This window comes from Gorilla gorilla, chromosome X, assembly GCF_029281585.2.
Source record: "Gorilla gorilla gorilla isolate KB3781 chromosome X, NHGRI_mGorGor1-v2.1_pri, whole genome shotgun sequence".
NCBI lineage: Eukaryota > Metazoa > Chordata > Mammalia > Primates > Hominidae > Gorilla > Gorilla gorilla.
The window spans coordinates 34,491,773-34,508,080 of NC_073247.2; the positions used below are offsets into that span (position 1 = coordinate 34,491,773).

The following is a 16,308-nucleotide window of genomic DNA, read 5'->3' on the forward strand; positions in this document are numbered from 1 at the left end:
ACTTGAACCTGTGAGGCAGAGGTTGCAGTGAACTGAGATCATGCCACTGCATTCCAACCTGGGTGACAGAGCAAGACTCCATCTCGAAAAAACAACAACAAAAACCTGAAAAAAGCAAACAGAAAACAAAACTGAGTATTTTCCATTCATTTCTTCTATAAATTGCCTAATAGTGTGCCTTACCGATTTTTCTCATCTTTTTCTTATTGAGTTGTAGGAGCTGAAGGGCAATACTCTGAAAATCAGCAAGAATCATAAACCTCAAATTAAATATTTAAGTGCCTACTGTGCACAGCCAGTGGTCTGAGAGCTACACAGGTTTTCAAGTAATAGAATCCTGTCCAGCATGGTAATTAAGCACCATGTCTGGTGATTAAGGATCCAATTTAGGAAATTTCTGACTTTGGCACTCATGAGCTGTGGCAATCTTGGGCACATAGCTCAGTATCTTTAAGCCCATATCCTCAACTGTATTATTGGGATAACACATTCATAACCCTATGACAGAAGTGAGAGTACGTGAAAAGGATTTAGTATGGTGCCTGTCGTGGCAGTGTGCAAAAAGTATCAGCTATTATTAGCTATTATTAATGACCAGGGCACATTTGCAAAAGTGTCACTCAGCTTAAATCAGTGCATCTCATGACATGCTTTTGTCTGTGTAAAAATTTAGTCTTTCAGAAGATTGAGGAGAAATGAGAGAAACTGTTATTTTGGACCTAATCCTCACTGGTGAAACATGATTGGTAATGTGCAAATGGGAGGAAGCTTTAGAGAAAGAAGCCATGTTGTTTGGAGATCAAGAAACAAAGGAAGGAGAATGCTGCACATATTGGATAGGCAGATTTCAAGTTTTTCAAAGGAAAATTAGGATCAATTCCAAGATCAGAAACTGTGTAAGGAAGCTCAAGAAGGCTTGGAAGCTCTCAAAAGCATAACGCTGACTGCATAATTGCAAAATACACTGATAAGAGGAAGAAAAGGGGAATGTATCTAAAAAATCTGATGCGCTGCACAGAGAGCTTTCTGGAATTCAGATGTTAAAAAACCACTTACAACAGATGGTAAAAATTGGGCACATAAAACAAGTATTATAACGAGTGAAATAGAGCTACAAGAATATAGTGAATAAGGCTAAAGCCTCAGGATGAACTGTGACTTGATGAAGTAAGAGATGTGGAATAAATGGCATTTTATAGGTTAAAGGAAGAGTGAAGCCCACCCCCATCCCATGGGGTGGTTAATGTAATATTAACAAATAACAAAGAGAAACAACCCTACTCCTGTTTGATTTCCATTCTTAGCTAATAATGTCTTATTCTTTCTAATCTGAGGATTAAATACAATTACTAAGAAGAACTTAAATCCAAGATGGTTGAGAACAAAAAGAAAAACTAGCTAGTTATTCTCAGCAAGTTCAAGTCATTCGATCTCACAACTAATGTCCTGGGATCCTTGAGGCTTCATAGATAAGGCTGCTTAATTGCTTTCTGCAATCTGTGTGGAATTGCGATGAATGGGAGAGGACTAGAAGCCAGACAGATTCCTGAACTACAGACTGGTTAGCCTGAGGTAGATCCTGTATTGTTGAAAAATAGCCCACCAAAACAAAAAAGCGCCCCACACTTGGAGGCAGCATGAACTCACAGGGTAATGCCAAGGCTGACTCAGTTTCCTGTTGAATTTTTGATGATGTAACAGCACTGGTAGAGAATGAGAGAACCTATGACTTCAGCAAAGTAATCAACAAGGTCTAATCATAAAGAAAAGAGAAACACCAGGGACCCATGAATCACCTGAAATTGCAGCAATAATTGTGTGTTAATGCATTTGGGGGGTAGGGTGAGGTGACTGGAAGTTCAGTTTTTATCAGGTGCTCCAGGGACCCACGAACTCCAAATGTAAAGCTTCGACTGACTATCCTCAATATGAACTAAAGTGATATGGCAGCTGTAGGAACAAAACTGTAAACTAAATTAAAAGGACAGACAATCCTGGTCGGGCACAGTGGCTCATACCTGTAATCTCAGCACTTTGGGAGGTCGAGGCGGGCAAATCACTTGAGCTCAGGAGTTTGAGACCAGCCTGGGCAACATGGCGAAATCCCGTCACTACAAAACAAAAATAATAAAAAAAATACCAAAAATAGCTAGGCGTGGTGGCATGCACCTGTGGTCCCAGCTACTCGGGAGGATGAAGTGGGAGAATCGAATAGCTTGAGCCCAGGTTGAGGTTGCGTGAGCCATGATAGTGCCACTGCACTCCAGCCTGGGCAACAGAGTGAGACCTTGTCTCAAAAAAAAAAAAAAAAAAAAAAAAAAAAAGAAAATAGGCAAGTCCACCCTCTCTATTCAGGTAAAACCACAACCAAGACAGTGTTAAGTTATATCACTATACTATTAAACACTGACAAAGTGGACCACATCTGGAAGACAGTGAAGGGATCCAAAGGGAGAATGGTCAAATGGGTGAGGAATGTTTCGACACAAGAGAAGACTCAGAAAGATGGCAACTCTTTTCAGGACCAGTAAGTGGAAGTTAAGAGGAAGATTTTATGCCAGTCTAAGAAAAAGTTCTGTAGTAAGAACTGTCAAGAGAATGGATGCTCATTGCATTATTGTTTGTAAGAGCACAAAACCTGGGATAACTCCAATCACCTATCAATAAGACATTGGTTGGATACACTCTGGTATACACCATATGCAGCTGTGAAAAAGAGTGAGGTTGATCCATATGCACTAACACAGATATTCAAAATGTTAAATAAGAAAACTGCAGAACAGTATGTGGCTCATCTTTTCATAGAGAAGGCACTTCTCCCATCCTTCATTTCTCACATAACAGTTTATCTGTGTATCAGGTACTCTCAAAGAGGTATGGAAAGAATGACATTTCTTTCATGTTCTGAATTACTTTCCTTTGCCTTTCACAGGATTAAACAGCTGTCATGTTTTAAAGCTTGGAAAGAATGTTACTACTTTTCTCGCTCTGATACTTTAAAAAACTGTATAATGAAAAGCATTTTGTCTTATTCTGAATATATCATATAATTATATATAATTTCAGTGGTCTGAAAAAAAATTTTTTTAATTTACTGATTATTTAATAAAATAGAGATTGGGTCACACTATATTACCCAGTCTGGTCTTAAAATCCTGAGCTGAAGTGATCTTCCCACCTCGGCCTCCCAAAGTGCTGGGATTACCAGCATGAGCCACCATGCCCAGCCTGAAAATGTAAATTGTCCATTTCCTCTAAACATCTTTTACTTTAATTTGTGTGTGCATGTATGATATAGTTGACAATGAAGTATGAGAAATGATTAACTTTGAATACAGTTCCTGTAAATATGTATACACATACACACACACGCATATATACACACACACAAATATATAAAGTTGGAGAAATAACTAGCCATTACAGCTGGGCAAAAATTTCATGTTTCTCCATTCACTGTCAAAATGTTATATCATAGTGAAACCCAGTCTCTACTAAAAATACAAAAATTATCCGGGCATGTTGGTGTGCGCCTGTAGTCCCAGTTACTCGGGAGGCTGAGGCAGGAGAATTGCTTGAACCCAGAAGGTGGAGGTTGTGGTGAGCCAAGATCACGCCACTGCACTCCAGCCTGGGCAACAGAGCGAGACTCTGTCTCAAAAAAAAAAAAAAGGCTGGCTAAAAGCCTAAAATAAGTCTAGACTGTAGCCAGTTAGAGTACATTTTTTTTAATTCCAGATTTTTTAATCAAATAAAGGTAGTAAACTCTGTGGAAATCCCTATTTTAATTATATTGCAAGTTACATTTTAATTCGCTCAAAATTAAAGACGGTATATACAAATTACCTTTAAAACTTAAGAATTTGAATACCATGTGGCCAGGCTGGTCTTGAACTCGTGACATCGTGATCTGCCCGCCTCGGCCTTCCGAAGTACTGGGATTACAGGCATGAGCCACCGTGCCCAGCCTAGCCAGCCAATTTAAGATACACTTTTTGGGGGAAAAAAAAAAAAAAAATTGAGACGGATTTCACTTGTTGCCCAAGCTGGAGTGCAATGGTGCGATCTTGGCTCACTGCAACCTCCACCTCCCGGGTTCAAGCGATTCTCCTGCCTGTCTCCCGAGTAGCTGGGATTACAGGCACATGCCACCATGCCCGGCTAATTTTTTGTATTTTTAGTAGAAATGGGGTTTCACCATGTTAGCAAGGCTGGTCTCGAACTCCTAACCTCAGGTGATCTGCCTGCCTTGGCCTCCCAAAGTGCTGGGATTACAGGCATGAGCCACCACACCCAGCCACGAAATAATTTTTAAAATATCCAATATGCTTATATTAAATCAAAGAAACAAAATACCTTTTATTAGTTTATCTATCAGAAGGGGTGGAAGTGGGGGAGCAATTCCTGAACTTAAGATGGTGCCCGGCCCTATAAAACAGGTTACCTGTGTGAACAGGCACCTCTCTGGCCCTTTCTACATCCAAAAAATGCTAACCTAATCGCTCGAATGACAAGTACAAGGAGGTATCAAGACTGAGTCTTGGTTGTCAGTTTTATCATCTCTTCTCCACCATGATGCAACCTTCCCAAGTAGTTACTATCGTGGTGCTTTAATGCTGAAACAAACCATATCAGGCCGGGCGTGGTGGCTCCCGCCTGTAATCCCAACACTTTGGGAGGCCAGGCGGGCGGATCATGAGGTCAGGAGTTCGAGACTAGCCTGGCAAACATGGCGAAACCCTGTCTCTACTAAAAATACAAAAATTAGCTGGGCGTGGTGGGGGCACCTGTAATCCCAGCTACTCAGGAGGCTGAGGTAGGAGAATCGTTTGATCCCAGGAGGCAGAGGTTGCAGTGAGCTGAGATTGCACCGCTGCACTCCAGCTTGGATGATAGAGCGAGACTCCATCTCAAAAAACAAAACAAAACAAAACAAAAAAACCCTGTATCAGCTACATTTGATATAATTTTGATTCTCAGTAAAACATGGAGCAGTCTTTAGATGCTATATTGCCAAACTATCTACCCTGGTATGAGAAGTCTTTATTTGTAAAATCTTGCTCAGAACTAAAGCTTATATTGATTTACGTAAAACAAAATCATCACAAAAAAAGCTAGGTGCAATATGCCTTTAATCAATCCCTTTGTCCTGAAAAACTGAGTTAATGACCAAGGATAAAGCTATGAAAAATCAGTTCATGCTAAGCACAAATCCTTTCAGTCATACTGTATTTATAGTCAATACCAAATGGTAAATAAAGATAAATTGTAGTAAATTTACTCACCCTCTTCTCTCCAAGCAGGCAAAGTCAAAAGTGAACTGAACTTCAGAAGTGAACTTCAGAAGTAAAGTGACCAGGGTAAATAGGGGTGAGGGAGAGGTGCCCTCAGGGCAAGATTCTAAGAGTTTTAGCACAATTTGGTAAAGTTCTCTATCCCTTCAACCCTTCTAGAGAGTAAAAAATATTTAAAGAATAAATGTGCTTACAAAGTCTAATTTCCTTCAAATTTCAGTGCAATAGTAATAGAACACTATTAGAAATGTAAAAGGCTGGGCATAGTGGTGTGCCCCTGTAGTCCCAGCTACTCAGGAGGCCGAGGTGGGAGGATCACTTGAGCCCAGGGATTCAAGGCAGCAGTGAGCTATGATGGTGCCACTGCACTGCAGCCTGGGCAACAAGGCAAAACCTCGTCTCCAAAAAATAAAATTTTTGGCCAGGCGGGGTGGCTCACGCCTGTAGACTTAGCACTTAGGGAGGCAGGCGAACACCTGAGCTCAGGAGTTCAAGACCAGCCTGGCCAACATGGTGAAACCACATCTCTTCTAAAAATACAAAAATTAGCTGGGCGTGGTGGTGTGCACCCGTAGTCCCAGCTACTCGGGAGGCTGAGGCAGGAGAATCACTTGAACCCGGGAGGTGGAGGTTGCAGGGAGCTGAGATTGTGCCATTCCACTTCAGCCTGGTCAACAGAGTGAGACTCTGTCTCAAAAAAAAAAAAAAAAAAAAAAAATTTTCTTTTTAATTTTAGAAAAAGAAACTAACAAGCCTCAGCTAAGTGCCGTGGCTCATGCCTGTAATCCCAGCACTTTGGGAGGCTGAGGCGGGAGGACGGCTTGATGCCAGGAGACCAGCCAGGAGTTGAGACCAGCCAAGACAACATGGCAAAACCCCATCCCTACCAAAAAAACAAACAAAAAACCCTAATAAGCCTCCAAGGTAGAAAATAATGTTTGAGACGGAGTCTCACTCTGTCACCCAGGCTGGAATGCAGTGGCACAATCTCAGCGCACTGCAACCTCCACCTCCCAGGTTCAAGCGATTCTCCTGCCTCAGCCTCCTCAGTAGCTGGGATTACAGGCACGCACCACCATGGCCTGGCTAATTTTTCTATTTTTAGTAGAGATGGGGTTTCGCCATGTTGGTCAGGCTGGTCTCGAACTCCTGACCTTGTGATCCGCCCGCCTTGGCTTCCCAAAGTGCTGCAATTACAGGCGTGTGCCACCGTGCCCAGCAATTTTTGTGTGTGAGACGGAGTCTTGCTGTTGCACAGGCTGGAGTGCAGTGGCGCGATCTTGGCTCACTGCAAGCTCCGCCTCCTGGGTTCATGCCATTCTCCTGCCTCAGCCTCCCGAGTAGCTGGGACTACAGGTGCCCACCACCATGCCCGGCTAATTTTTTGTATTTTTTAGTAGAGACGGGGTTTCACTGTGTTAGCCAGGATGGTCTCGACCTCCTGAACTCGTGATCTGCCCGCCTCGGCCTCCCAAAGTGCTGGGATTACAGGTGTGACTTAGGACCATCTTTTTATTTTCTGGTTATATTAATATTTAGATAGTACAACTAAGTTCTAGAATTCACAACTTATGAGGGATTTTATTTTCCTATTTATGATAGAACAGGAAAGCCAAATAAAAGGTTTCATCCTAAAACTAACTTTTGAATGAACAATGCTTACCTATTACACAAGTGGCATTTTCTGAATAATAAATTTGAAACTAAAACTTAAAAGCCTTAACTCATAGTACTTCCCCTTCTTCCTTTCCTGCTCCAAACCTTTTCTCCAGTCATTTCCAGACTCTCTGATCCTTTTCAATTTCTGCTTATCATTTTTCTTCCAATTTCTTAAGAGTTTCCTCATTTTTTAAAATGTATTTATTTATTTATTGAGACGGAGTTTCGCTCTTGCTGCCCAGGCTGCAGTGCAGTGGTGCAGTCTCAGCTCACTGCAACCTCCGCCTCCTGGGTTCAAGCGGATTCTCCTGCCTCAGCCTCCCGTGTAGCTGGGATTACAGGCGCCTGCCACCAAGCCCAGCTAATTTATTTGTATTTTTGGTAGAGACGGAGTTTCACCATGTTGGCCAGGCTGGTCTCAAACGCCTGACCTCAGGTGATCCGCCCACCTCGGCCTCCCAAAGTGCTGGGATTACAGGCGTGAGCCACTGCGCTTGGCCACGGTTTTCTCCTTTTAAATGTCAAGAAAGCTGTCCCTGTTCCACGTCTTCCTTTTTAATTTCCAATTCTCCTATGCTTGTTTTCATCTTTTATTTAAAAAGAGAGGCCTGGCGTGGTGGCGGGCGCCTGTAATCCCAGCACTTTGGGAGGCCGAGGCAGACGGATCACGAGGTCAGGAGATCGAGACCATTTTGGCTAACACGGTGAAACCCCGTCTCTACTAAAAATACAAAAAATTAGCCGGGCGCGGTGGCGGGCGCCTGTAATCCCAGGTACTCGGGAGGCTGAGGCAGGAGAATGGCATGAACCTGGGAGGCGGAGCTTGCAGTGAGCCAAGATAGCGCCACTGCAGTCCTGCCTGGGCGGAAGAGCGAGACTCCATCTCAAAAAAAAAAAAAAAAAAAAAAAAAGAATCAGCAAGTAAGATTGAACTTTTACACTCCAATTTTCAATAGGTTCCTGTCTGTCTAATACACTCCCCAAGATACTATCTTTCCTAAGGCCCTAATAGTAGTCAACACCTAGATTACAGGCACTCTTCAGGAATCTGTGAACCTGGAGTGAATGCAAGTCAAAGGTAGAAAATAAGAACACTCTACATCTATACATAAAAGGCAGAAAACTTTAGAGGAGAAAAACACCTTGCGTGATTTCGAAAGAACTGCACATGCATTAATTACGATCTTCCAAAGTCCATGGGGTTGGGGAGGAAGGGGTGGCAAAAAGGAGTCTGATGCAGAAAAAGACATTAAGTTAACTGAGAAAGTACACTTAACCCACTGACCTAGTTTCTAACAGAAAATCTGCTCATCTCTATGCTTTCACTCCAAGAGGTGAGTTCATTGTTAATTTAAGCAAATGCAAGTTCTAGCTGCGTATTATCTGGTATCTGAAGGAGATTTAGAACTTTTTCAAAAACAACTCAAGCTTATTAGAAATTCTAATCAAATTTCACATTTGAAATAAAGGTTACTATCTTTAAAAAAGTTGGCCCGGCTGGGTATGGTGGCTCACACCTGTAATCCCAGCACTTTGGGAGGCTGAAGCAGGCAGATCATGAGGTCAGGAGATCGAGAACATGGTGAAACCCCGTCTCTACTAAAAATACAAAAATTAGCTGGGCGTGGTGGTGCGTGCCTGTAACCCCAGCTACTTGGGAGGCTGAGGCAGGAGAATCACTTGAACCAGGGAGTTGGAGGTTGCGGTGAGCAGAGATTATGCCACTGCACTCCAGCCTGTGAGACTCCATCTCAAAATAAATAAATAAATAAATAATAAAAAAAGTTTGTTAGTGTCAAACACAGCACTGCTTATATTTCTCACATATTTCTAAAACTGAGGGCTTATATTTCTCATGTACTTCCAAAACTGAGGGTTAGAGGGAAATTTCTACTTCTCTAGATTTATCTGGCTCTAGCTGAAGTCATTAGATATAAATGAACTGTTTTTTTTCCAAAGAGTTTTTGGCTAAATTATGGTAACACTGCAGGTGATGATTTCCTGGACAGAAATTTTGCACTGGTCAAGTGCTGGATTAGTTAAAACATGTTCCAATGCCTAAGTGAAGGAATTCTGGAGGGGCATACTGCAGCTACAGTTTACATAGATGTGGCTTTGCCCAGGCAATTTCATTTACCAAATGGGTTGTGCCTCAATTAACCAGAACAGCATACCACCTAAGCATGAAATTATATTAAGGACAATAAATGTCCCCCATTTTAAAATGTAGCTTTTAAATATACATTTAAAAATGTACCTCAATTTCACCCGGCCCAAAGTTGTGAATATTCTTATAATAAATTCTCTGTAAGTTACAGAAATCCAATTTTGGGGGGATATACTGAATTACATTTAACAGACTGGGGAAAAAAGTACATTAGGGGGTCTATCATGAGCCAGTTTATAAAATAAAATATTTGGAATAAGCATGACGGCTTTATTTAAAGCAGAATACTTCTATATAATCTACTTCCTTAATAGCCAATGAAAAATGAACTATAAAATCCTAAATACAAAGCTGAACTAATGTGTTTTTTCTCTTTATTGGATTTAAAATAGATTTCTTTCCCTTTGAGAAATTGAAAAGATTTTATGATTATGTAAGATACTGTATTTTACATATTAATACAATTTCTAAGGGGATCATTGGGATGCTGAATCTTACCTTATGCATATTTATAATACTGAAGATACCCTGGGTTCAAAAATATTAAAATGTCACTGTACTAGAGAATCAACATATGGGTATTTTAATGAATAATTTAACAATTTTGCGTTAAAAATCTTTTATGTACAAAAAAAGTCAAGTATAGGCTAGGCGCGGTGGCTCAAGCCTGTAATCCCAGCACTTTGGGGGGCCGAGGTGGGCAGATCACTTGAGGTCAGGAGTTTGAGACCAGCCTGGCCAACATGGCAAAACCCCATCTCTACTAAAAACACAAAAATTAGCAGGGCGTGATGGCGCACAACTGTAATTCCAGCTACTCGGGAGGCTGAGGCAGGAGAATCACTTGAACCCGGGGGGCGGAGGTTGCAGTGAGCCAAGATCACCCCACTGCACTCCAGCCTAGGAGACAGAGCGAGACTTGTCTCAAAAAAAAAAAAGAAGAAGAAGAAAATATATATGTAGGTCGGGCGCGGTGGCTCACGCCTATAATCCCAGCACTTTGGGAGGCCAAGGTGGGTGGATCACAAGGTCAGGAGATCGAGACCATCCTGGCTAACACAGTGAAACCCCGTCTCTACTAAAAATACAAAAAATTAGCCAGGCGTGGTGGCGGGCGCCTGTAGTCCCAGCTACTCGGGAGGCTGAGGCAGGAGAATGGCATGAACCCGGCAGGTGGAGCTTGCAGTGAGCTGAGATCGCGCCACTGTACTGCAGCCTGGGCGACAGAGCGAGACTCTGTCTCAAAAGAAAATAAATAAATAAATAAATAAAAGTATAATATGCATTTTGCCAAATATACATTTACTTCATAAAATGTTTTCAATAAAACAATCATTGTTTTTTAAAAACCAAAGACCAAAGAAAGCAGTTGAAACTATTTAAATCTTCACATCACTGAAATTCAGAACGACAAATGTCAGGCCTTATCTGTTAACATGTGCAAAGACCATCAGAGCTAGTAAAAATACATGCCACAGACATTTGCATAAGTAAAAACTGAAACTGTAGTCTAGTTTTAAAACTAGGAATCCACTATAGTTCAAATGAGTCATAAAAATCCTTAAATAACTATGTCAGAAGGACAAGATCCTTAAAATTTCAATTTCTTTGATTATTTCAGTGAAAACCCAAGATTTGTGCTTTCATATCAAAGTTTTCCCACACTTTATATGTATTTTTCAGTGCCATTAAATTTCCTAGGCTACATTTTTTTTTTTTTTGGATGGGGTGGGGTAGGGGATTGGGGGGAACAGGTTCTCACTTTATCGCCCAGCTGGAATGCAGTGGCACGACCGTGGCTCACTGCAACCTCGACCTCCTGGGCTCAAGCAATCCCTCCCACCTCAAACTCCCCAGTAGCTGGGACTCCAGGCATGTGCCACCACACCCAAATAATTTTTAAATTTTTTGTAGAGATAGGTTTGCCTACTTTGCCTAGGCTGTTCCCCAACTCCTGGGCTCAAATAATCCTCCTGCCTAGGATTCCCAAAGTGCTGGGATTATAGGCGTAAACCACCCTTCCTAGCCCTTCGGCTATGTTTTGCTCATGTAAACACCTTAGAATTTTTACAACTCTGTAACATACACTTGCCCTTAGGCTATGTTTTGTTAATGCAAACAGCTTAGAATTTTCATAGCTCTTTAACAACTTCTGAATGACCCAAGCTGGGCCACAGGTTAACAGCATGCTTCCTGCACTTTAGGGTCTTCTCCCTATTCTATTAGCTGTAACAGGAAGTCCCAGATTGGGAAGCAGCTGCCCTGACTTTCAGTCTGGACAGTGCCACTTGGTCTGGAATAAGATCCTTAACCTTTCTGTGCCTGTTTCCTTATCTATAAAATGGGGGTAACATGTAGATGCATGGCCGGGCGCGGTGGCTCACCCCTGTAATCCCAGCACTTTGGGAGGCCGAGGCGGGCGGATCACGAGGTCAGGAGATCAAGACCATCCTGGCTAACACAGTGAAACCCCGTCTCTACTAAAAAAAAAATGCAAAAAAATTAGACGGGCGTGGTGGCGGGCACCTGTAGTCCCAGCTACTCGGGAGGCTGAGGCAGGAGAATGGCGTGAACCTGAGAGGCAGAGCTTGCAGTGAGCCTAGATCGTGCCACCGCACTCCAGCCTGGGCAACAGAGTGAGACTCTGTCTCAAAAAAAAAAAAAAAAAAAACCATGTAGATGCTACCTATATGTACAGTAAGAGCACCTAGTGCATGACCTAGCATAAATATGTGTGTGTGTTCGTGTGCACGTGCAGTGTTCAGATAAACAGTATTGCTGCCTCTAAGGAACTCAGGAAATTTGGAAGCCTTGGCCTCTTCGATGATGGTCCCACAGAATACTTAGTACAAAAATTAAGACAATCTGGCCAGGCACGGTGGCTCACATCTATAATCCCAGCACTCTGGGAGGCCGAGGCAGGAGGATCACTTGAGGCCAGCTCAAGACCAGCCTGGACAACAGTGAGACCCTATCTCTATGAAAAAATGTTAAATATTAAAAAAGAAAAAGGTATACTAAAAAAAGAGAAAAAAAGTTAAGACAATCTTATCTTCACCTAAGGAGAAAATCCAGTAGAGGACTACATAGATACTGCAGAAGGATAAACCCAAAGATTTCAGCACAGCTAGAGGACATGACTTGTGTCCCTAGAACGAATGGGGGCTTTTCCTTGGGTTGAGGCAGAATGCCCCCTTCCCTACACTATTAAGTCACTGTTCAAATCTGTTACTACCAACGGAAGAATTAAGAATCTCCACACACAAAAAATTAGCCAGGCGTGGTGGTGGGTAACTGTAATCCCAGCTACTCGGGAGGCTGAGGCAAGAGAATTGCTGGAACCCAGGAGGTGGAGGCTGCAGTGAGCTCAGATCGCAGCACTGCACTGCACTCCAGGGCCAGAGTGAGACTCCTCTCAAAACAAAACAAAACAAACAAAAACAAAACAAAACAGGATTCCCCAGGGAAAATGAGCAATTAAAAACAATAGGAAAAAAATCAAAACATCAGAGACAAATGATTTACATAATTGATGTGGGGCTGATTATCACTAAACAAAAAATAAAAGAAATATATTCTTGGCCGGGTGGGGTGGCTCACGCCTGTAATCCCAGCACTTTGGGAGGCCAAGGCGGGTGGATCATGAGGTCAGGAGTTTGAGACCAGCCTGGCCAAGATGATGAAACCCTGTCTCTACTAAAACACAAAAATTAGCCAGGCACAGTGGCAGGCGCCTGTAATCCCAGCTACTCGGGAGGCTGAGGCAAGAGAATCGCTTGAACCCGGGAGGTGGAGTTTGCAGTGAGCCGAGATCACGCCACTGTACTCTAGCCTGGGCGACAGAGCGAGACTCTGTCTCAAAAAAAAAAAAAAAAAAATACATACATACATATATATAATTTAGTTTCAATTATTTCTGCCACATCAATACATTGAGAATAAAAGATAAAAATCCACAAAACTGAATTCTCAGTTTCACAGCATTTTGGAGGGAAAAAAAAATATGTCAGGCTGCTGTTATTCAAAGGCGCAAATGGGTTTATTTTTCAAATGGCGTAGACAACCCTCCTTTGCAGATACTATATTTTTATAACCAGGTCTAATAACTAAAGCTGAGGAACTATTTAACATGAAAAGTGACCAAGTTTTCAGTGTGCTTTCTAGAAAAAAGAGAAGATGCAAGAAGTAAACAGAGCCCCAGAGGTAACCATGTGATTAGAAACCAATTAAGTTAAGCAATTACTAAAAGTGCTCTATGACCTTTGGGCAAGAAAGGATCACAAGTGAAACTCTGATATAAAAATGAAAATGCTTACATGCAAAAAAAGGCCAAGGCTGTTTCAGAGAAAGACTATTTTTAAGAGAACTATTTGCATGGTAAAATGTGCCCAGGGATGGTTGATCAATGTAGATAGAAGAGTTATAGTCTACTTGTTTAGAAATGCCAAAATGATGTTTTCAGACATATAACATGTTTTCATTGTCAAATTTAGTTAGTATTCATAGTAAAACAGGGAAAACCAGAAGGTAAGAGCAGGGAAGAAAATCACCATTAGGGCCTATTGGTTTTCAAGAGCTATTTTGTACGTCCTTGCTATATTTTAGAGGAATAAGAAACTCTATTAATGTATACCATGCAGAACTCTTCTCAATGCCAATTTCTGCATGTATTACTTAAATTTATTTTTAAAAAGAGATCTAGCCTGACTCGGTTCCGATTTAATTGGTGAAATGAAAAGCTACAGCAAACATGTAATATTTTGCATAAAGTAATTATGCTTCAACTTTAGAAGTACTTTTAAAATAAAACTATTCTACTACCTACGTGGTTTATCTTTCACCCACAAAATGTATTTTACAAAACCTAAATGCACAAAAAATCAGGCTTCTTATACATAAAGTACTCTTATGTTATTCATTCTTGAATAACATAAGAAATAACAAAATGAAGTTATTCATTCTTGGCTCTTAAGTCTGTGAATCTTATCTATAAAGACATACACTGCCTTAACTAAATGATGAGTACTGTCTATTGCTTTCAAACGCACTAACCTTCTCAAAAACGCTGGTTGGGGTCATCAAGCAAAACCGGATATTCTGAATGATGGTATCGGTATGTCTCCAGCGTCTTCTATCATGCCGCAGCCAAGACTGCACAGCCTCGTACAGCTCTATCTCTGGGAACCTGCTCAGATGATCATTATCCAAGTAAGACATGAGCTTCTCAAAGCTCAGATAGGACAGAAAGTCAGGCCTAGACATGAGTGGCACAAAGTTGTCTAGCAGAAAGGCATCCAACTTCTCCCTGACTCCCTCGATGTTTACGCCGAAATCATCTAAGAGTCTCATAATTTCTGCACAATTTTCTAGGCAGATCTTCGCTAAGAGAAAAGAGCAGCAGAACTTCACCACTTCTATAAGTTGAACATACATGGCAGCCTGAAGAATCTCATGAACGGTATTCATACTCAGCTCTATAGTTCCGTAGTACATAAATTGCAGGACATGGCTGAAACCGGTAGCTGTTAGACCTTTTAAATGAATTTTGTCCTGATCTCGTTCCCTCATGTCTGCAGTAAACATAATTCTGAAGTAATCACTCTGGGTGGCCAAGAGTGCTTTATGGGCCTGGAACTGATGATCTTCAATAACCAGAGTGACATCAAGAAGCAATCCCTCCTCATACAGTGCTCTGAACCCAGCAGAGACACTGGTGTCGTGGATGGAGGAACAGAATCCTTCCACGTCCCCTGCCATGAATCACCTGGAAAAAAATCAAAGACAACAATGTTAAACACTTCCATGCATTCAGAAGGAAATATTAACTTAGAGTTTTAACAATTTTTGCTATTATCTCAATTCTACTGACTAAGTCCAAAATGTACAAGTCCTTTGGGAGAAGACAATCTAAAGGTTTGCAGACTAATATTTCCGGCTTCCCTACCTAAGGAAAAGAATCTATTAAAGATACATCAATAGTTCATGCCTATACCCCCAGCACTTTGGGAGGCCAAGGCAGGAAGATCGCTTGAGCCCAGGAGTTGGAGACCAGCCTAGGCAAGATGGCAAATCCCTGTCTCTACAAAATAATAACAATAAAAAAAAAAGTAGCTGGGCATGGTGGCACATTGCCAGCAGCCCCAGCTTCTTCAGAGGCTGAGGTGGGAGATTCCCTTCAGCCCATGAGTTTGAGGCTACAGTGAGCTATGATAGCCTGGGCAACAGAGCACGACCCTATCTCTTAAAAATATATATGTCGGCCGGGCACGGTGGCTCACACCTGTAATCCCAGCACTTTGGGAGGCCGAAGTGGGTGGATCACCTGAGGTCAGGAGTTCAAGACCAGCCTGATCAATACGATGAAACTCCAACTCTACTAAAAATACAAAAAGTAGCCAGGTGTGGTGGCATGCACCTATAGTCCCAGCTACTCAGGAGGCTAAGACAGGAGAATCGCTTGAACTTGGGAGCTGGAGGTTGCGGTGAGCCAAGATCACGCCACTACATGCCAGCCTGGGAGACAGCAAGACTCCATTTCCAAAAAAAAAAAAAAAAATATATATATATATATATATATATATATATATGCCAAACAATGGTAAATTGTTATCTTACAAATAATATATGCCTATTCCATTGATTTCATATTGTTCATCAAATATACTTTAAACAGGTTCCAAAATTAGCAACATAAAACTGATTTCACAGCCAAATACTAAATAATGAGAAAAGGGACAAAAATGAAACTAAAAAGTATACCTGAAAACTCCTAGAAATTTACCTAAAGGAAATACTCAAATAAATAGGCAAGTTGTACATATAAGGTTTTTCTATCTAGGCTTATTATTTAAAAATCAGAAACTATTCAAAAGTCTAATAACAAATTATTAAAACATGATACAGTCCTACAGTAAATTACTTTATCAATTTAAAATGATGTCAACAGTTTAACTATTTTTACAAAGAATATTTATCAGATATCGTATAAAAAAAAGTGACTGCAGTATACTGAGTACATCTTCGAAAACTAAATACGCATATATTTGTTAGATGAGAAAAAGTCTGGAGAAATATATACCAAAATAATGTCCCTGGGTAGTAGGTTTTCAGGAGAGGCTTTCTTTTCATTTACCTCATTACCCTTACTTTGAAAAACAATAATGATGTAATGCTTATATATTTAAAAAT

General features: G+C 41.2%; 1 protein-coding gene across 3 annotated transcripts in view; it reads right to left on the minus strand.

Annotated features, from left to right (window-relative positions):
- The window catches only part of KLHL15 (kelch like family member 15), a 43,474-nt gene that overhangs the window by 8,010 nt on the left and 19,156 nt on the right, over positions 1-16,308 (minus strand). For all 3 annotated transcript variants that reach the window (XM_055376387.1, XM_055376385.1, XM_055376386.2), the window contains exon 3: positions 14,173-14,884. In XM_055376387.1, the coding sequence (XP_055232362.1) occupies positions 14,173-14,877 (705 nt within the window). In that variant the 5' untranslated portion in view covers positions 14,878-14,884. The remainder of the gene's footprint in view (positions 1-14,172; positions 14,885-16,308) is intronic.